This window comes from Rhinatrema bivittatum, chromosome 2, assembly GCF_901001135.1.
Source record: "Rhinatrema bivittatum chromosome 2, aRhiBiv1.1, whole genome shotgun sequence".
NCBI classification, from domain to species: domain Eukaryota; kingdom Metazoa; phylum Chordata; class Amphibia; order Gymnophiona; family Rhinatrematidae; genus Rhinatrema; species Rhinatrema bivittatum.
In genome coordinates, this window is record NC_042616.1 from 136,520,961 (window position 1) to 136,543,521 (window position 22,561).

Sequence of the window (22,561 nt, forward strand, 5' to 3'; positions counted from 1 at the left end):
TAACCACCCTACCTATGAAAAGCAAACCTGCAAATATTATATCAGACCCTAACACACCAATACACATCTTATTAGGAAAACAGAACAAGCCAGGCTGCTATAGACGCCTACACAGAAACTACATATTAACAGAATACCTCACCTTGATCACACATGCAGAACATATAGACCCTCACCAAATACAGAATAAAGAGACCATAAAGTATAAATAGAAAACATGCAGACAAAAAGTGAACTGGAAACCATAACAAGCCAGATTCTGTATACAGTGCAACAAAGGAAAAACAGAAATATCACCAGTCCTCATAAAACAAAAAATATAAAACATCAGTTATAATAGTACAACCATAATAAAATGAAATACTTCAAGATAGCATCATATAAAACTTTTCCAAATGGCTTTAAAAATTTTGAAAGCAGCAGACACACCAAATAACTCCCAATAATTAAACTAATAAGGATTTTTAAAATCCCCTGCTTTCCATAGCTAGGAACTTTTGATTTCCAGGTGCTCTGAGATTATCATGGATTAGCAGAGAGAGGGGAGGGAGTTGTTGCATACAAACTCTCTTCTCTCACTCTCTCGCTAACACACAGATGCTTGTTCCCTCTCTCTCTCTCACATGCTCAATCACACACCAATGCTCATTCTTTCTCTCACATGCTCAATCACACACACACAGACACACACGCTCGTTCTCTCTCACATGCTAAGTCACACACACACACACACACACTCTTGTTCTTTTACATGCGCAATCATACACATTTGTTCGTTCTCTCATGTGCTCAATCATGCAAATACATGCTCGTTCTCTCTTACACGCTCATACACACATACTGATTCACTTTCTCTCACATTCACAATTACACTCATTTGCTTTCTTGTCTCTTATATGCACAATCACACACACACACACTTGTTTGCTCTCTGTTATCTCACAATCCCAGTCACACACAGGCTCGTTCACTTTCTCTCACATGCTCAATCATATACCCACACGTGCACAAGCTTTTGCTCTCTCTCACACACACATATATACATACATTCTCATTCATGCTCGCTCTCTCTCTCTCTCTCTCTCCGTGGCCCCGCTCCTCCTGACAGCCAGTGGAGGGAGAGGGGTTTGTGGGAGGCCGATGTATCTTCTTTAGGCTCTGCTGTTCCTAAATACTAGGCCAATTCTGCTCCACATGATGTCCTCCTCCTGATTTCCAGGGATGGGAGGCCGATGTTTAGGTCCTGCTAGTCATAAATGCTGGGTTATGAAGGAGGCCAAGGCTGGTCCACATGCTGCACTTCTCCTGACTTCTAGGGGTGTGAGGTGGATCCTACTGCTTGCAGCTGCTTCTGATTGCAAGGACAGAGTGGGAGGCCGATGCTTTTGGCCCTGTAGGTCGCTCTGCTCTTGACTGCCCCAGACAGAGGGGGAAGGCAGCAGTACTGGTAATGTTTTTGCTCAATTTGACCCATTGTCTCCCAGGGAGAGCTCTGAGAGTAGCTGGGCCACCAGGAGCAATAGCTTTTCTCCCTCAGGCAGCTGAGCTTGAGGCCTCCAAACTGTATTGGATGGTGTGGAGGTGAGGCGTACCTTCCAGTAATTTATAAGAGAAATGGCACCTATAGCCTCAGCCATAGGCTAGCTATGGCTCCGATTCTATTTCAGATTGGGGAGAGAAAAAGAATTATCCTGAGCCAAATGCATGATTTTATTTCTCTCTCTCTCAAATGCACAATCATACACACTTTTTACTCTCTATCTCGTATATGCACAATCTCACACACACACACACTCATTTGCTCTCTGTTCTCTCACATGCACAATCACACACAGGCTCGTTCACTCTCACTCACATGCTCAATCATACACTTACATGTGTACATGCTTTTGCTCTCTTTTACACACACATATACATACATTCTCATTCATACTCTCTCTTTCTCTCCGTGGCTCCTGCTTCTCCTGACAGCTGGTGGAGGGAGAGGGGTTTGTGTCCATTCAGTCTGCCCAGCAAGTTATTTTTATTTAGGGTAGACTAGTAACTGCCACTTTGTGCAGGTTACCCCAGTTAACACAGGTTAACTATTTTCTTCATTTCCATCCTTTAGCACTAAGGATCTTCTGTGTTTATCCCACACCCTTATAAATTCCATTCCCTGTACGTACCCGGATTAGTCCAGACTATGGGTTGAGCCTCCTTTCCAGCAGGTGGAGACAGACCAAAACTGAAAGGGTATCCTATATGAGGACAGAGCCTACCCTATAGCCCTTCAGTATTTGTCTGTCTCCAGCAGGTGGAACAGCTTACCCTGTGGTTCTCTGTTAACATCTGCTTGTCCCTTTTGGGCATTCTTTCCATCCGTGTGTCTATCGTGTTTGGATCAAGCAAGTATTTCTGACTTATTAATTAAAAAAAAAAAGATTTCATATAAGAGGAGCCTCTGACAGGATCAGGTGCAAGCTCCTGCCTTCCCTGTTTACTCTTGCAGCTCGAGAGAGAGAATTGTGAGCGTGCACAGTTCATCCTGTGCCTCCGCTCCCTCAGCACCGGCAGCTCAGCTCTTTTTCAGTGCTGCCCCTCCCCCACCTAGCAGCCATGCCACTATCTCCTCTGTGTTTAGCTTGTGGGGATTCCTCGGTCCGGCTTTCGCGGGAGGGGCTCTGTTCTCGCTGCCTACCAGGTGGGGAAGGTTCCTCCGAGTCCCCAATGCCCTCAGGGACCCGGGCCAGGCCCCCAAAGCGATTACCCCCACCGTTCCCGGGCCGTCAAACCGCGGGAACGGCGGCCATTTTGGGGTTTTCTCCACTTTCTTTCTCGGAGCTTCCTGAAGCTCCGGACCCGATTTTTTTTTCGGTACACCCCCCCCCCCCCCCCCCCGGGGCGTTAGGACCCGTTTTTCCACTGAATTTGTGCTTTTGCTGCACAAATCATACTTAGCAAGTTTGCAGGAGGAAGCGGCCCCCCCTCCAGCTAAGGTCCCCCAGTTCTCTGTCCCTCCCTCCCCTGCGGCTCCTGATGGGCAGGGGGCGACCTGGGTCTGTGTGGTTCAGGGGGTCCCCCCTCCGTCTCCTCCACCGGCTCCTACGGCCCTCCCCCCTGAAGGGGCATGACCCCCGGGTCCTCCGTCTTTTCCATAGGGAGGAATTGGAGCCTCTTCTCCCTTTCATCTCCCAGGAATTGGGGATTGACTGTCCCCCGGTGGATGAGTTTTCGGCAGCAATGCCAGCTTCTTAGGATCCGGTCCTAGTGGGACTTAGGGCCCTGCTATGCTCCTTTCCCTTCCATCCCATGCACAAATTAATGCTCCTTAGGGAATGGCAGGCCCCCAAGGCGGGCCTCCGGGTCGGGAGGGCCATGGAAAAACTTTATCCTCTCCCGGAGGAGTGTTTAGAGTTATTGAAAATGCCTAAGGTGGACTCTTCTGTGACGGCGGTCACTAAGCATACCTCCATTCCGGTCATGGGGGCTATGGCCTTGAGGGATGTCCAAGATCGTAAGCTGGAATTCCATCTCAAGCGCATTTTTGAAATCCTGGCCTTGGGTGTTCGGGTGTCCATCTGCAGCAGTCTCATGCAGCGGGCAAGCCTTAGGTGGGTCCAACAATTACTCAGCACCCAAGACTTTCCGTCTGCAGAGGCAGAGCAGGCTGACAGGTTGGAAGGCGCCATAGCTTATGGGGCGGATACCCTATACGACTTGTTCCGGGTGCAGGCGAAGGTGATGGCTTCGGCGGTCTCGGCCAGGCGGCTCCTCTGGCTCTGACACTGGGCGGCTGATTCATCTTCTAAGGCACAGCTGGGAACTCTCCCCTTTAAGGGTAAGTTGCTCTTTAGTGAAAATCTGGACCAGCTTATTAAATCCTTGGGGGAGAACAAGGTCCATAAGTTGCCTGAGGACTGCCCAAAACAGGTTAGATCCTTCTTCCCTTCTCATACCATCTTCCGGGGCCAACGCCGATATAACCCAAGAGCAAGGGGCGCCTTCTCTAGGGGAAATTCTTCTAGGACCCAGTCTTGGCCCCAGTCCTTTCGAGGCTGTCGGCCCTTTCGAGATGCCACTACCCACCGACCTGCATCCAAGCCCGCCTCCCAATGAGAATCCACTGGCCCATCCCTCCGTTCCCAACTTAGGTGGTCATTTGTCCCTGTTTGTGGAGGAATGGGCCAAGATCACGTCGGACCAGTGGGTCCTCAAAACAATAGACAAAGGCTACGCTTTAGAGTTTGCTCGCGACATCCTGGACTTGTACATGGTTTCTCCGTGCGGCCACCGGAGGCGGGCTGTGGTGACCCAGACTCTAGAGGCTGGGGGCCATCTGCCTGGTTCCGGTGGCGGAGCACGGCGCCGGCCAATACTCCATCTACTTCGTGGTCCCAAAGAAGGACGACTCCTTCCGTCTCATCCTGGATCTCAAGAGGGTCAACTGGGCCCTCAAGGTGCCCCATTTCCGGATGGAAACCCTTTGGGCGGTGATAGTGGCAGTGCAACCCTGGGAATTCTTGGCCTCACTCGATCTGACAGAGGCCTACCTGCATATACCGATCCGTCCCGAACATCAGAAGTTTCTCCGGTTCCACATCTTGGGTCAGCACTTCCAGTTCCGGACTCTGCCCTTCGGTCTCGCCACGGCACCATGCATGTTTACCAAGGTAATGGTGGTGGTGGCGAAAGCCCTTCAGAAGGACGGTGTGCTGGTTCACCCGTACTTGGATGATTGGTTAATCTGGGCCAAGTCGGAGATCCTATGCCACCAGGCAGTGGACCGAGTACTTGCTCTTCTCTCGTCCCTGGGATGGATTGTCAATTTTTCCAAGAGCAATCTCCACCTGACCCAGGTCTTGGAGTTCCTGGGGGCTCGCTTCGATACCCGCATCGGCAAGGTTTTTCTACTGGACTCGAGAGCTTTCAAGTTGATGGATCAGCTCCAGAGCTTCCTCTCCATGCCTTTCCCCATGGCGTGGGATTTTCTGCAGATCCTGGGGACCATGTCTTCCACAATCGACCTGGTCCCCTGGGCATTTGCACATATGCACCCGTTACAGAGAGCTTTGCTGGCCCGTTGGCAGCCGGTATCTGAACAGTTTCAGATGCAGCTCCCGCTTTCAGACTCTACCATCAGCGAATTACAATGGTGGCTTTCTCTCAAGCACCTCCTCCATGGAATGTCCCTTCGGACCCCGCAGTGGATGGTAGTCACAACGGATGCCAGCTTGTCTGGTTGGGGAGCGGTTTGCCAGTCTCAGACCATGCAGGGGCACTGGTCCCCAACCCAGTCTCGCTGGCACATCAACCGCCTGGAGACCCGGGCGGTTCGTCTAGCACTCAAGGAATTTCTCCCATTACTTCGGCGACGGGCAGTCCGGGTGCTCTCAGACAATTCTACCACCGTGGCGTACATCGATCGCCAAGGGGGCACCAGGAGTCGACTGGTGGCCCTCGAAGCAAGTCGCCTTCTCGGGTGGGTGGAGTGGCACCTGGACTGCCTCACGGCCTCCCACATTGCGGGCAACGAGAATGTGCAAGGCGACTTCTTGAGTCATCAGCGTCTGGACCCAGGTGAGTGGGAGTTGTCTGACGCCATAGCCCTAATTATCAACAGGTGGGGTTCCCCGCACCTGAACTTGATGGCAACTCTGAACAACGCCAAGGCTCCCCGGTTCTTCAGCCGCTGACGGGAACACTGCTCGGAAGGGGTGGATACCCTATCCCTTCCGTGGCCGTGCGACGTTCTGCTGTACGTCTTTCCTCCATGGCCCCTCATAGGGAAAGTGCTCAGATGGATAGAGCTTCACAGAGGTCCGGACATTCTCATAGCTCCCGAATGGCCTCACAGACCGTGGTTCGCGGATCTAGTCAACCTGGCATCGGATGGTCCTCTTCGCCTAGGCCCTCTTCAATTCCTTCTCCGTCAAGGTCCCGTATTTTTCGACCAGACGGATCGCTTCTGTCTTGCGGCTTGGCTTTTGAACTGCAAAGACTAAGGCGGAGAGGATATGCTGAGGATGTCATCTCCACTATTTTGCGGGCCCGCAAAACGTCTACTTCCCTTGCCTATGTCCGGGTCTGGAAGGTTTTTGAGCTGGCCTGCATGGAAGCGGGTATTACGACATGTTCGGCTCCAGTCTTGCTAGTCCTCTCGTTCCTCCAGCGGGGTCTCTCTAAGGGTCTCTCCTTTGGCTCACTCCGTGTTCAGGTGTCTGCCCTTGATTCTCTCTTGGGAAACCTTGACGGCTATGCGGTTGCGTCTCATCCGGATATTGCCCGTTTTCTCAAAGGGATCAAACATTTGAAGCCACCGTTGCGTCCTACTTGTCCCTCGTGGAGTTTGAATTTGGTCCTTTGGGCGTTCTGTTAGGCTCCTTTTGAGCCCCTTCGCCATTCCACCCTCAAGGATTTGACGCTCAAGATGGTATTTCTGGTTTCTATTTGCTCCGCCAGACGGGTATCTGAGATCCAAGCATTGTCTTGCCGTGAGTCCTTCTTACGTTTCTCAGATTCTGGGGTCTCTCTTAAGATGATCCCGTCATTCTTACCGAAGGTTGTGTCTTCGTTTCATGTCCATCAATCGGTCGAGCTCCCCGCGTTCTCTTCTGTGGACATTGCAAGCCCTGGCGGGGATAATCTACGCCGTCTGGATGTGAAATGCGTTCTCATGCGTTATCTGGAGGTAACTAATGACTTTCGAGTGTCAGATCGCCTTTTTGTCTTATGGAGTGACCTCAACCGGGGCAAACAGGCCTCTAAGACTATGATATCTCGCTGGTTGAAGGAAGTGATCTCGTCTGCTTACATCTGTCAGGGTCGTCCGGTCCCGGAGGGCCTTAAGGCCCATTCCTTGCGTTCTCAGGCTGCTTCCTAGGCGGAGAGCCAGTCGGTCTCCCTGCAGGAGATATGCAGGGCAGCTACTTGGAAGTCTCTGCATACTTTTGCTTGACATTACCGCCTTGATGTTCAGGCACCAGTTTTTGGTTCCTTTGGACCGCAGGTACTTCGAGCGGGCCTGTCAAGGTCCCACCCTGTCTAGGGAAGCTTTGGTACATCCCATAGTCTGGACTGATCCGGGTATGTACAGGAAAAGGAAAATTAGTTCTTACCCGTTAATTTTCGTTCCTGTAGTACCACGGATCAGTCCAGACGCCCTTCCCTTTCTATCTTCCTGTCCGCTCGAAGATCCTTATGCTATGTGTCCCTTCATTGGAGGCACCAGAAGCATCCATGCGATAATTGTGGGCATTAATGCAAGGGTGTGCATGCACGGAGTTCATTCATTCATCCACTGTTTTCTCTTGTTCAGTATTTTCAGAGTTCTCTTGTTGTTTGCTCGAGTTCTTCTGTTACTTGCTTGTTCCATGGTGTTTATCTTCTCTGCTTTGACAATGGTTATACTGAAGGGCTACAGGGTAGCCCTTCAGTATAACCCTTCCCTTTCAGTTTTGGTCTGTCTCCACCTGCTGGAAAGGAGGCTCAACCCATGGTCTGGACTGATCCGTGGTACTACAGGAACGAAAATTAACAGGTAAGAACTAATTTTCCTTTACTATTCTTGTCTTCACTGCCTTTTTGGGAGTGCATTTAATATATCCACCACCTTTATGTGAAGAAATATTTCCTGATGTTCCTGAGTTTACCCCCTTGGAGTTTCATATCATGACCCCCTATTCTACAGCTTCCTTTACATTGGAAGAGGTTTGTTTCTTGTGCATCATAAATACCTTTCAGGTATTTAAATTTCTGTATCATATCTCCCCTGTCCCTCTTCTCCTTCAAGGTATACATATTTAGGTCCTTCAGTCTCCTCTCATAAATCTTCTTGTACAGATCCCATACCATTTTGGGAAACGTTTCTTAGTCTCAAGAAGGCAGAGAACTTTCTACAAGGAGCAATTGGCAGATGGAGTTTTGCAAGCTAATGATAAGACTTTAGAGGCTACTCTGGCTTGCAACACATGCAGAAAGGTAGGGAGTATAACAGTGTGGCTGACGGAACTTTGCAGCAACTCAAACTGGGGTTTAGAAGAAAAGTCCAGCAGGAAAAACCCTGTCCTTCTTTTGGTTACTTCTCTTCCTTGTAAGTTCCTTTCTCCCTAGACTGTCCTGGCTCCCATATCAGACATAAATGCCCACTATCTTCCAAAAGATGAGCATTGATAGGATATGCCATAGTCCATGGGTAAATTATTAGTGGGTGATTAAAAGCAGATTTTTCCCTAGTAGCAGGTTCACGTGATGATGGATCTGCTAAGAGACACAGCCTGTCGCGCAAAGTATGCTGCTTAACTGGATACAATGTCTGTGAAGGCCAATGCAGGCTTGACATGTTTGTGTCCAGCTAACCATGTCAACTACAACTGCATATTTATTCGAATTTCTGCAGTGTCTTGTTTATGAAACAACAGCGGTTCTTTGTCCCATACATTGCTGTAGCATCCATCTTCTTTGGTCAGAACTATCTTGTTTGGTTCACTGACTCATCACACATCTCCTTTAAAGGTGACCTGGGCTAGGCCCTACAATCCCACCGAGCAATGCTTGAACATGACTGATGGCAGGGGGGATGTGGCTGGCCAAATTTATGCCTGCCATTGCAGTTCCTAGATTTGGCCAGCCAAATTGGGTGGCTAGCACTGAAAATAACATTCTACATAGGTGAATTGGAGCAAGATCTTACAGGTCTGCCTCTGGGACCTCATGGCTGTCAGCCCTCAAATTGCAGCGGGACACTAAAAATGTTCCCAGAGTTTCCTGCTGAAGCATAGAATAATGTCATGGTCCACGCTGCTCTTAAGGCCTGGATAGTCTTCATCTTATAAGAACTGCTGTTACCCATAGGTTGAGCCTGTAGGTTCAGGCAGCCTCCAGGACTTCCGCTGGTAGCAGGAACCAGGCTGGGCTGAGTGTGGGACTGGAAACAGAAACAGGCAAAGCAGGATCTGGAGCCAAGAGACTTCCATGGGGGCAGGAACTGTGACACAGGCTTGGCAAAGGAACTCGATGATGGCCAGAGATCAACAGCTAAACCGATAGCACTTCCGTGGGGCAGATGCCAGCTGAACCGCTGGACCAGCAAAGATGTGGTTGACAGGACATCCTTATATACTGCAGTCTATTAGGGCCATACCTGTTGTTGGTCCAAAAGGGTGTCGATGTGGGCGGTGCTCCCTGTCTTTTCTTCTCCTGAACTTTACCAGGAGGTCTTTGCAGTTTCACATTCCCAGTGGCTCTGTTGACAAATACCAGCCAAGCTCCTCAATAGCAGGATCACAGCATGTAAACAACATGCAGACTCTTCTAGCCTGCATTTCACCTGCCTACCCTGTAGTTCAGAGGCTAAATGCCTGCTTTCAATCTGAGCAGAGGCCAGCCAGGACACTTCTGCCTTTATAGATATTGACCAAAAGAATAAATAAATTAATGGCAGGATTATCCACGTAAATCAGTCAGGTTTTTTTTTTGGTTTTTTTTTTTAAAGCTGTTTACTCCAGAGATAATGCAAGGCTATTATGTAATATTCTGCATAAAACTAAAGAGATGCATGCTTTGACTACAACAATTTCATTAGAAGGTGAAAAGGCTTCAAGTCAGGTGGAGTTGAGAGTATTTATTTCAGGTTTTAGATTAGTTTGGTTTTAGAAAATCTTTTGTGCAAATGATACACTGTATGGAACCCTTATGGTAAGATTATTGGTGAATAACATTCTTACAGACTCCTTTGGTGCTGGGCAGAGGTACCAGACAGGGTTGTCTTCTTTGTTGTGTCATCACAATACAAATAATATCAACTATTCTCTGTACGTACTTAGATCAGTGCAGACTCCTGGGTTTTGCCTCCCCTCCAGCAGATGGAGACAGAGAAGTTTGAACGGACTCTGCCCTTTACCCTAGAGTCTGCCAGCATTTCTCTGTCTCTCCAGCAGATGGTGGAGGTGCAAATCCCTTCCGCCTGGATTAGCTAGAAATATTTCAATTAGTTTAAAAAAAAGAGAAAAAAAGAATAGAGAGAAACTTCTTTAGGGTTTAGTAAAAAAAAAAAGGAAGAAAGAAGATGCCTCCCAGGGGGTTGGCAGGTCCTGGTGGGACCATCCCCCCTGGTATTAGAGGCTGAGGAGCAGAGGGTTGAGAACCCTGTAACCGGTCCTCTTTTCAGTTTTCTGAGGGTGATACTGAGAAGCCCGGTTCACTCACCCTCTGAGGGGGACAGGTCTTGTTTTTTGGTTTGAAAAAACAAAAAAAAACTGCGAAGGGCAGCAGCGAGGTAATTTAATCTTTATTTGCCCTTCTGCCCGATGGCCTCTCCGGACCTCTCCGTTTCTTCCCCGCCACCGACTGACTGCCAAATTGCTGTGCCTGTGTCCCGCTGAGTTTCCTTTCTATATTTAGCGCTGTTCATCATGCCATGTGGAGTGGCCTGCAGTGCCTGTGGCAGTGCATGCGCATGGGTCTCCAGAGCCAGTATTTGCTCAGAGTTCCTCCCCGGTGGGGAGGGCACCTTAGGGATGGCAGAAAATGTGTTTTCCCACAGCAGCGATTCCTGCAGTCACTGAGAGCCTGGGAAGCTCAATCGACCGTGCCAGTCTTCAGACCCGTTCCCGCTAAGTGCGGGAATGGCAGCCATTTTAGAGGTTTTTGCAGCACAGGAGCAGGCTGCTTTAGGGGAAAGGGAATTCCCCACCACCGCTATCACCACGACCTGGAGCCTCCGGGGGGGGGGGGGGGGTGTGTGGGGTGTGTGTTATGCCAGCTGATCAGGAGAACCTGTCGGGGGAGGGCCCTGGGGGTGGGGGTGGGGCGACTCTGATTCTTCTTCCTAGTTCTCCTCTGAATTTGTTTTACTCCTCCACAAGGCCTTTAAAGCTCAGAAGGCAGCAAGAAAACATGGTAGTAAGGTTACTCGTTCCACCCCAGCACTCTCAGTAGGGGGTAAAGGGGATATTCTGACCCATAAGCGTACCAAGCCCCCGGGTGGGGGGGGGGGGGGGTGGTTTCAGCAAAACCTAAATGGCCGTTCAGATCAGTATCTTGCCCCTCAGACAGTTCGTCTTCGGAGGCTTCAGATGTGGAGGAGACCCATCCCCTGGATCCTCAAGGTCTGGATGCGGATCCGGACAGTCAGCCTCAGCCTTCCAAGTAGGTGGGCACATACCGATGGTCAAGGGTGATGACTCAAAGGTGGTCTGTTTGGTCCGAAAGAATGAGTTGGGCCCACTTATTCCCGCTATTCTGGAAGAATTGGCCATAGAGGTTCCTCAGGAGGACTTGCAGCTGGGAGCCGTGGATCTGGTGATGGTTGGTATCAGGGGTCCACTTCGTTCTTTCCCTTTTCGTATGTCTGTTACTGACCTATTGTTTCGAGAGTGGGACACTCCAGACTTAGTTTTGAAGGTAGCCGAGTTATGGATAAATTGTATCTGCTACCAGAGGACACTGAACCTCCTCAAGGTGCCCAAGGTGGATGTGGCGGTCTCCAGAATGACAAAGAAGACTACCATTGCGGTGACGGGAGCCACAGACCTTAAGGATTTGCAGGATCGCAAATTGGAGTTGCAGCTGAAGAAGATTTTTGAAGTGTCAGCTCTGGGGATCCGTGCCGCCATGTGCAGCAGTTTTGCGCTGAGAGCCAGCTTCCGCTGGGTGCAGCACTTACAATCAATTCTGATGCAGAAGCGGTTCAGGCCAGTCGGCTGGAGGCCGCGGTCGCTTACAGTGCAGATGTGCTTTATGATCTCCTTCGTACTTCGGGCAGGACTATGGTTTCGGCGGTCTCTGCCTGCAGGCTCCTGTGGCTCAGGAAGTGGCCTGCGGATGTTGCTTCAAAAGCCCAGCTGGGATCCTTGCCCTTTAAGGGAAAGCTGATCTTTGGCCAAGAGTTGGAGGACATGATTAAGTCTCTGGGAGAGAACAAGGTCCATAAGGTACCGGAGGATAAGCCCAGGAAGAGGGGATCCTTTTTCCCCAGCGATCGAGATTCCGTGGGAATCGCCTTTTCGATCCTCTAGATCCTACGGATCCTCGTCTCGCCAGGGTTAGGAATCAGTCCTTTCGAGGCTGCTGGCCTGGCAGAAACAGGGCTTCACAAGGACAGGCAGGACTCAAGTCTGCTCAATGAAGTGAGGCTGGTTCACTCCCCCATACCGAGGATAGGGGGCAGGCTGTCCCTTTTCCTAGAGGAGTGGACCAATCTGATGTCGGACCAGTGGGTCCTCAACATAATAGAACACGGGTTACACTTTAGATTTTGTTCAGCTGCTCCGGGAGAGATTTCTGGTTTCCCCATGCTCTTACGAGCAAAAATGTATGGCTGTGCCTGGCACGCTAGGCCAACTGCAGGAGTTAGGCGCCATACTACCAGTACCCCAGGGGAGCTCAGGCGGGGTTGCTACTCCATTTACTTCATGGTACCAATGATGGAAGGCACTTTCCGCCCCATCCTTGCCTTAAAGAGAGTCAGTCGGTCTCTAAGAGTGCCTCGATTTCACATGGAAATTCTTCGGTCCGTGATAGCGTCCATTCACGGGGGTAGTTTTTGGTGTCTCTTGCACATACCTTTGATGGTTGGGACGGATGGCTATCTGCGGTTCACAATCCTCAGGCATCACTTCCAATTCTGTGCTCTGCCCTTCAGACTGTCAATGGCGCCCAGAGTCTTCACCAAAGTAATGGTGGTCGTAGCAGCGGTTCTTCAGAGAGAGGGTATTCTGGTACATCCTTATCTGGACGACTGGCTGATTCGAGCGAAATCGGAAGACCTCTGTCTGAAGGCGGTGCAATGGGTCCTGGAGCTACTGAGCTCTCTGGACTGGGTGGTCAATCCAGACAAGAGTCATCTGGTTCTCTCCCAGTCATTGGAGTTTTTGGGGGCTCAGTTCGATACCCGCTTGAGCAAGGTTTTCCTTACCGAGGAATGACTCACCAAGGTGCAGACTCAAGGTAATGCTTTATGATCCATGCCTCGTCCCAGAGTCTGGCATTATTTGCTAATTCTCGGCTCGATGACTTCCACTCTTGACCTAATCCCATGGGCCTTTGCTCATATGAGACCTCTTCGGTCAGCATTACTCTCCCATTGGGATCTGCTCTCCGAACAGTTTCACCTTCTTCTATCTCTTATGGACTCAGCACGGGCCAGTCTAGTTTGGTGGCTCCTCCCGGGTAATTTACGATGGGGAGTGGACTTGGAAATGCCCTTTTGGACAGTGGTCACCACTGATATGAGTCTCTCTGGTTGGGGAGAGCGGTGCAAGGCCAGTGGTCAATAACTGAGTCATCCTGGTCGATAAATTGATTGGAGACCTGAGCGGTGTGGTTAGCTCTTAAGGCCGTCTTTCCCTTGGAAAAGGGAACTTCAGTGAGAATGCTCTCCGATAATGCGACGAAGGTGGCCTACATCAGTCGTCAAGGCGGAACCAAGAGTGGACCAGTGGCAATGGAGGCCCAGCAGTTGATCAGCTGGGCGGAGCAGCACCTGCACAGGATAGCAGCCTCTTACATAGCCAGAGTGGACAATGTGCAAGCCGATTTTTCTCAGCTGCCACCAGCTGGACCTGGGGGAGTGGGAGCTCTCCGATGAGGCCTTTCGTCTTCTGTGCGACCACTGGACCACGCCCTCCATGGACTTGATGGCGACATTCCGCAGTGCCAAGGCTCCCCGGTTCTTCAGTCGGCACCGGGAGCCAGGAATGGAGGGCGTGGATGGCTCTGGTCCTTCCCTGGCTGAAGAACATTCTGTTGTATGTATTTCCGCCTTGGCCAGTGGTCGGCAAGGTGCTATGTCGCATCAAAGCTCATCCCGGCGAAGTAGTGCTAGTTGCGCCAGAGTGGCCATGTCACCCATGGTTTGCGGACCTCGTGAATCTAGCAGTGGACAGACCACTGAGGTTTCGTCTGTCTCCGAATCTTCTGCACCAAGGTCCCGTTTGTAAGAGGCAGATTGCTTCTGTCTAGCGGCATGGCTTTTGAAAGGCGGAGATTGAGGCGTAAGGGTTACTCTGATGCGGTGATTGCCACACTTCTACAGTCTCACAAGCCCTCTACCTCCATTGCGTACATCAGAGTTTGGGTATCTTTGAGGCCTGGTGTCTGGACCACGATGTGGAGCCGTCCAGGGCTTCGGTTGCGGAAGTTTTGGCCTTCTTACAGGCAGGACTGGCTAAAGGTTTAGCCTTTAATTCCCTAAGAGTCCAGGTGGCAGCCCTTGGTTGCTTTCAAGGTAAGGTACAGGGCATTGCCCTGGCATCCCATCCAGATGTGGTTCGTTTTTTGCGTGGGGCCAAGCATTTGCGTCCTCCGGTTCAGAACCCTTGTCCCTCGTGGAAGTTAAATTTGGTCCTCCGTGCCCTTTATAATGCGCCTTTTGAGCCATTGAAGCGAGCGACTGTGAAGGATCTGACATTGAAAGTGGTCTTCCTCGTGGCTATCTCCTCAGCGAGGTGTGTATCGGAGCTTCAGGCTCTATCGTGTAGGGAACCTTTCCTACAGATTTCAAAGGCAGGAGTCTCCTTGCGGACAGTTCCCTCCTTTCTCCCGAAAGTGGTGTCCTCTTTTCATTTGAATCAGTTGGTGGAGCTCCCTTCCTTTGCAGACATGGATTCATCTACTCCCAAGCCTAGGGATCTAAGGAAGTTGGACGTGAAACGAGCGCTGTTGCGTTACTTGGAGGTTATGAACGGTTTCCGTCTCTCAGACCATCTTTTTGTCCTGTGGAGTGGACCCAGGAAGGGTCAAAAAGCTTCAAGGGCCCCTATTGCACGCTGGCTAAAGGAACCTATTAGTTCTGCATACCTAGTTCAGGGCCGTCTGATCCCGGTTGGTCTTCTGGCTCATTCTACTCAATCGCAAGCGGTCTCATGGGTGGAATATCAACAGGTGTCGCTGCAGGAAATTTGCCAGGCAGCTACTTGGAAATCTACACACACTTTTGCCAGGCATTATCACCTGGACGTCTGGGCCCCAGAGCCTGATTCTTTTGGGGCTAGTGTACTCCGAGCTGGACTCTCTCAGTCCCATCCTGGTTAGAGAAGCTTTGGTACATCCCAGGAGTCTGGACTGATCCGGGTATGTACAGGGAAAGGAAAATTGGTTCTTACCTGTTAATTTTCATTCCTGTAGTACCATGGATCAGTCCAGAGTCCCGCCCATTTCAGCATTGGGGATAACAGAGAGTCCCCTTGGTCATTGGTTATTTCATATTTTGCAGATTTTTCAGATGTTCTTATAGTGTATGCCCCCCTTACAGGGTGTGAGTATGGGCATGTTTTGTTACGTTACAGGTTTACATTCCCTCTGCTCTTCGGGGGAATGTTTTGTTATAGTGGAAGTTATGGTTTAACCTTTCTGCTTGGGTACAGTGTAATACTGACAGACTCTAGGTGACACCTCAGGGTATAGGGCAGAGTCCGTTCAAACTTCTCTGTCTCCATCTGCTGGAGGGGAGACAAAACCCAGGAGTCCAGACTGATCCGTGGTACTACAGGAACAAAAATTAGAAGGTAAGAACCAATTTTCCTTTTGTTCCTCTTCCAAAGAAAATACATATTTGTACCATCTATTTATTGCAGCTGCTTTAAATCAGAAATCCAATCAGCTGAATATGTTTTGAAGTTTGCTAGAAGAAGACTAGGCCTAACTCAAAGGAACAACAGAACTCCTTTCTGTCCTAAAATGGATATTGTGTTTGTGAAATTAATTACCTTGAATTTTTTTTTCTTTTTCTCAAAGCAGTTTCTACTTATTAAAACTAGTTTTGGTTTATTTGGGATGACTGAGTTTTGATTATATTGTATTTATTAATACATACTGATTTATACGGTGTTATCCAGACATGGTCCTGGCTGCCTTCAGGAAAACAGGTGTATGCACTTCAGGCAGCAAGAAAGCTCTTTGGTTTTCATAAGCCAATCAAGTCTGCTCCAGGGGCGCATTCGTCATTCTTGCATTCATTCTAGGGTGTTTTTCTTTGTCATTTCTTAGGTGTGTGCAACACAGATAACTTCAGCTTACTGTCCATAACAATAGACTACGGCCCATTTGGATTCATGGAATCCTATGATCCAGGTAAATACAGAGTATAGCTGAATGCTTCTCTCAGTGCATTATTATTAGCGTTTTCTCTTCTGTTTATGACTTGATCCTTAAGTTAATACAATATGAAGAAAATCTCCATAGTCAGATAAGGCTACAGTTGGGCACTTTCACAAAACTTAAGCAGAGCATTATTTTTAATAATACAAATTATTTGTATATTTGAAAAATTTGTAACCCGCTGATCCACAATTGTGTGCAAGTAACAATACATTCATAAAAGAAGTAACACAACATGAGACAAATTAATCTGAACAAAATTAGCATGTCAAATTAGCGCTCTAGCAGTTTACTAGAGACCCTGACAGAAGCTAAATTTAACATTCTTAAATAGCATATTAAATTTAGCTCCTGCTCAGGGGGCCTTAGTACACAATGTTGTTTCAGGCGCTGGCACTATCTACCTGTTTAGCATATGAGGGCATGTTGACATTTTATGGGCCTGCATATGAGCTAAACAAATGCACATTTTTCAGGCAGTTAAGGGCCTCAATTTTAATGCACTTTTAGTTCATAGACTCCTATATTCCTTATATGACAGGTTATGTGCTTCTAAATTAGAAAGATTTTAAGTATTAGTTTTTCAAAACATGCAGTGTCTGAGTCCACTTTCTAAGAGACAACAAACAGACATGCACATGCACACACACACATGTATTTTCTATTGTGTGTGCAATTGCGCATGTAAGTTATAAAATACACGTAAATCTACCCACCAATATATTTGCCTATCTAAAAGATAAGTGGCATGTAATGTTGAACATAGCCAGATAAGCAATATTTTAACATTTACCACCTATCTTACTTAGCCAGATAAGTAGCGGTTTCTCAAACTTAATCAACTAAGTGGCAGCAACACTGCCACTTATCTGGAGAAATCAAAATGTATCTGGATCATAGGCGCAATTCAGGTCTACTCACATATTTGTCCTCCTAATTTTAAATCATTTACATGAGAAGATTTAATTTGCATAGTTTTCTTAGCAAATGTTGGCTTTTCCTCACGTACTTCCTCGAATTTTGTAATATATGCGTGAGAAGGAAATTAGCAGTTTTACCTATTAGTCCACCAGTTTGTCCAGTTTATCTGCACCTCATGAAGACCCTCCTGGCTCTTCAGCCTTAAGTCCCCTCATGTCACCCAGACCCCTCACCTAGTCATTGTTTCATTTTCAGGATGCTTACAATTGCTTATACCTGATATTGAGCCGAAATAAATATAGGCACATAAATTATAGTTGCGTGTCACTTTGGCAGGTTTCAAAATAGCAACTTACACACATACATGTTGACCCCCTCCCCAGAATGCCTGTAGCCTGCCCTTGGTCTGCTCCTTTTTTCTGTGTGATTTTGCTCGCAGTCCCTTTGTCCCGTGCACATATTGTGGTTTTTAAAATACCGTTTACTCACCCATGTACAGTTTTCCACACGCGCAGCCTTTTAAAATCTGCCTCTTAGAGTTTATACAAAATGGATTATTTTTTTCTGTTATAACCTCCTTTTCAGTTGCCTGATGAATTTAAATAAACCTTTCCCTGTAAGAAAATTATTGGAATATGGGACTACCTTCTATGCAGGATATTTATTTGATGATGTTTAAGTATTTTTAAAGATAACTTCCCCTTGAATTTGATTCTCCAGCTGTAAAGGTTTGCAGGTCAGTTATTGACCACTAGCTGGGAATGGAAGAAACTGAAATGGGTATATTTAATCTTGGAGTTTTTCTGAGAGATACTATTTCTATATTGACTGTGGTCAGTGGTTTTGAATGTGCTGAGATGCTTTCTTCTACACAGGATTCTCCAAACATTTCTCCTTGATGCAGACTGAGTGAAAATGTAGCCCACATCAGGCATGACTATACTTTTGGTTCTACTTTGCAGTGTGCTTTATTTTAGAGTTTACCATCTTCCTGCTATATGAGCATTGAAATGGTCACAGATTTATACGAATGGCAAGCAATTATCTGATACTAACAAGTATCTTAATACTCTTGGGTAACATTGGTGTGTTTCAGAGCATAGAGCATATGAACCCCTTTGCTTTGGACTCTACTGGTAGAGCCCAAAGATGTTTGTGAGATTTTGCTCCAGGAGGAGATGGTTAGTCCTGTAGTAGTGTTTACAGAATGATGATTGTGTGATGAGCAGCGGTGGATTGAGGGGGTAGGTACTGAACTCATGACTGAGTGAGTAGTTGCAGAATTCTTTGAGCAGCTTACTTTAGCTGCTGAGAGGGCTATGAAGTTATAGAGCATATTCATATATTTTGTTTTCAAGTTCTTGTATTCTACAATTTCCATTGATCAATGCGGATAACGAATTAATATCCACAAATATCATTCCTGACAGAGACAAAAATCAGTATGTTCACTACTTTGATAAAGATTGGATCTGTGAGTATGAATAAGAAATCCTTCCATAGTGTAATCTTGGGTCACATAAGATCCACCGAGTTGTACCCCGTGAGAGGGGAGATAGGTAGAGAGTGAGATAGACAACCTGTTCTTTGGAAAAGCTGAGAAGCAGTGGCATGCTTTAAAATCCCAGGTCTTTACTCTGAATAGTTTATCTGATGTTGGAGTAAGATAATCAATGATTGTCTATAGAATCATGAAACTGGGATCTCACTAGAAAGAAGTCTTCAGTGGTAAGGAAGGAAGAATATCTGTCTATTTCGGAAGGACTAATCCTAAAATTTGTGCACAAGTTGATTATTGGGAGGGAAATAATTTTTATCTAACTTTATCTTTATTAATTTCCCAAAACATATAATCAAGAGACTCTTGAAAATAGGAAAACACAAAAATATATATATAGTAAGAATCATAATAAGAAAAGAACATAAAAAAAAAAAATTAAGCATACATGTTATTACTATTGGTTCGAAGTGCCAGCACAGTGGTTTTAAGTAGCAACAGAGCAATTCTGGAAACTTTACTCCATCTCTGACCAGCAATAAAATTTCCAGCATTACAAAAATGCAGGTTAAGTAAGCACACTTCTCTGCATCGGGAATTACTGCTTAATGCCTTCATTTGCATGGGCTTTCCACGTAAGGGTGCTAAATAGTACTCACATTTTTCAGCGCACTTTTCAATACATAAAATTCCTTGCTATATTGACAGTAAGGTTTACGCTCATAAAATGTGCATTCAAATGCCGGTAAAATTGTGCATTCGATTGAATGCATCTTTCTACATCAACCTGTGAATCAGGAAATGGAAAAACAGGAGATGCCTAATGGAAGGACAGGACATTAGCCAAAATGTAACCTATTGGATCAAAGGTTGCATGCCTTTTGCAGTGTAACTGAGTTAGTCAGTACAATCACAGGTCACAGGGTGGCAGTATAACACAGAATACAAAGTATAAGCTGTGAATACAGGATAAGTGGTTGATATGTTAATATTGTGCTGTATTATATAGCCAAGGGGTCGGCAACCTATGCTACTCCTGGCACCCAAGAGCAATTTTATTGGCACACAGCAGTTGCCGATTTGTTGTATCAGGAGGGGGCCTCATGTTGTCATGCTGAGACATGCTCTTTTCATGCATAACCATGGCTGTGCAGTGATGATATACCCACAGGGTTTCCTTCCCCCGTAGACTGAAGAAACAACGGCAGCGGTGCTGAAGAGGCCAGGGACCCTCAGAATATAAGTAGTATTGGTGGCTGCATTCTCTCTTCCTTCACAGAAATGCATTGGTGGCAATAGGTAAAGGCAATTCTTTCTTCTCTGCCTCAGCTCCCTCCGTCCCTGTGCTGAATCCCTTAACTCACCCATTCCTGTTCTAAAACAGGAGGAAAAGATGGGGGCCATGTAGCTCCTCAGGCACTTCCTCACTCCTCCCCTGCCAGGGCCTGAATGTCATGCTTAGAATTATGTGGTTCAAAGCACAACACTGGGACCCTGAAGGGAGAAGGGAGCAAGCACCTGAGGAGCTGCAATACCCCCGTTCTACTCCAGTTTTAGGATAGCGGCAAGGTGCATGAATAAATTAGGCATCGTCTAGAGAGTGTGGCGTGAATAAACTATGGATTGCCATGGGTAGGGAGAGGAAGGAAGGAAATGAATCAATCAGGGACCCTTGGCATCTCTGTTAATTTGAAGTTCTCCTTGTCCCCCATGTGACTAGCTCAGCCAATCCGCAGGTAGATCAATCCAATCTACCTGCGGATTGGCTGGTTGTGCAGCCAAGGAGCCTCATCATGTGCTGCTGGAGCATTTGCCTTGAGTGGCTGTAAGAGTTGTGGGCTGCTGCTCCTCGATCTCAACTCTCCTGGGCCATACAGCACCTGCCTTTGAATTTCTGAGGGAGTGAGCAAGTGTGTGTGTGTGTGTGTGTGATTGCATGTGGGAGAGAGAGCACTCGCATGTGTGTCTGAAATTGCATGTGGAAGAGACTGCATGTGTATGTATATGTGATTACATCTAGGAGAGAGTGAGTGTGTGTGACTGCATGTGGGAGAGAACGAGCAGGTGTATGTGATTGCTTGTGAGGGAGAGAGTATGTGTGTGTGATTGCATGTGGAAGAGAGAGCATGTGTGTTTATTGGAGTGTGTGTGTGTACGTGAGAAAGAAGAGAAAATTTGTATGCACCCTCTCCCACCCCACCCCAACTAATTTATGATAATCTCAGGTTGACTGGAATTCAAAGTTCCCAGGTATGGAGAGTAGTTTTTTATTATCCTTATAAGTTGTAATTATTGGATGTTATTTGATTTGTTTGCTGTTTTGAAATATTGTATTGGTGTTTGGAAAATTAAAAAAAATTTGTGTATGAGTTTTTTATTATTGGATGTTATTCTATTAGCTGTTTTGAAATATGTATTCTTTTTATTGGCATGGTTGTACTATTATAATTTGTTTTATGTTTCTTAATTTTGTTTGATACTTCATGATACATGGTGATGTTTCCATTGTTTCACTGCATACAGAGTTTAGCTTGTTGCAATTTCCTCTTTAGTTTGTATCTGCATATTTCTTTATGATCACATTATTCTCTATTTGGTGAGGTTCTGCATGTGTGACTGAGGTGTTCTGCTAGCTAGTGTGTAGTTTCTGTATAGGTTTCTATGGCAGCCTGGCCTGTTCTGTTTTCCTAATAGGGGGTGTAATGGCGAGGAGCAAGGAGGAAATGAGAAATTTTTTCTCTGCTCCTTTTTAATTGTGATTTGTTCCTCCTGATGAAGCTTCGGTGAAACACGGTCCCATGTCAGGGGACCAAGGAGCATCAATATACATTTCTGATTTTGTTTTGATTTATTTACAATTGTTACTAATTACGTTTTTGACATTATCATCACGTGTTTTTAGTCACTATATGAATCATCAGACCATTAAATTACTTGCAATACACTCATTATTTTTTATACAATTTGGTGTGTTTTGCATTTTCTCCACACCTTTTGTGGTGTCTGCATGAGAAACAACATCTCATTTCAATCATATATTTTTACATAACTCTTGAATATTTTAACTAAAAATTAATGTCAATTAAAATTAATATTCAAGAGTTGTGTGAAAGGAATCTGGCAGATCAGGGTGCTGACCAGCTTGTGGCGCTTGAGGACCAGAATTACCTACCTCAGATTTAAATCTTGGCAGACCACTTCATAAATGTTGCCTACCCCTGATGTAGCCTTTTGGCATTGATGAATCTTGAGTTACATGATCTCTGAAGGATTTCTTTTTCTTTTTCATGTGTTGTTGATGATTCTTCAGTTTAGAACATAAGATTCCATACTGGGTCAGAACGAGGGTCCAACAAGCCCAGCATCCTCTTTCCAACAGTGGCCAATCCAAGTTACAAGCACCTGGCAAGTACCCAAACATTAAATAGATCCCATGTTAGTAATGCCAGTGATAGCAGTGGCTATTCCCTAAGTCAGCTTGATTAATAGCAGTTTATGGACTTCTCCAGGAACTTATCCAAAGCTTTTTAAACCCAGCTACGCTAACTGCCCTAACCACTAGAGATGTGCATTTGTTTATCACGAAATTGCCTAATTCATCGTGGTTCGTGGGATGCGAACCACGAAACGGATTTTCCACGAACTTCGGGGAAAATTCGTTTTTCGGGTTAGTGCAGGGGGGAGGGGCACATTTATTAAAAAAAAAAAAAATAAAAACACCCTCCCAATTCCTCCCCAAGACTTACTAAAAGCCCTGGTGGTCCAGCAGGGTCCCGCGAGTGACCTCTCCCTCCGGGCCGTTGGGCTGTTGGGCTTGCTATGAATCAAAATGGCACCAATGGCCCTTTTCCCTTACAATGTCACAGGGGCTACTGGTGCCACTGGCAGCCGATGGCCCGAGTGCAGGAGATCGCTCCAGGACCTCTGCTGGACCACCAGGACCTTTAGTAAGTCTTGGGGAGGGATTGGGATGGTGGGGGGGGGGGGGTTGTAATACAGTAAATGTTTGAAGGTTTGGGGTGGGTTTTTTTCCAATTCGAATTTTGTTTTTTTATTCGTTTTTCT

General features: G+C 46.9%; 1 protein-coding gene across 3 annotated transcripts in view; it reads left to right on the forward strand.

Annotated features, from left to right (window-relative positions):
• The window catches only part of LOC115084166 (protein adenylyltransferase SelO-like), a 128,490-nt gene that overhangs the window by 43,086 nt on the left and 62,843 nt on the right, over window positions 1-22,561 (forward strand). For all 3 annotated transcript variants that reach the window (XR_003854489.1, XR_003854488.1, XM_029588663.1), the window contains exon 11: window positions 15,967-16,050. Coding sequence is in view for 1 of the 3 variants with exons in the window: in XM_029588663.1 (XP_029444523.1) it covers window positions 15,967-16,050 (84 nt within the window). In the remaining 2 variants the exon portion in view is untranslated. The remainder of the gene's footprint in view (window positions 1-15,966; window positions 16,051-22,561) is intronic.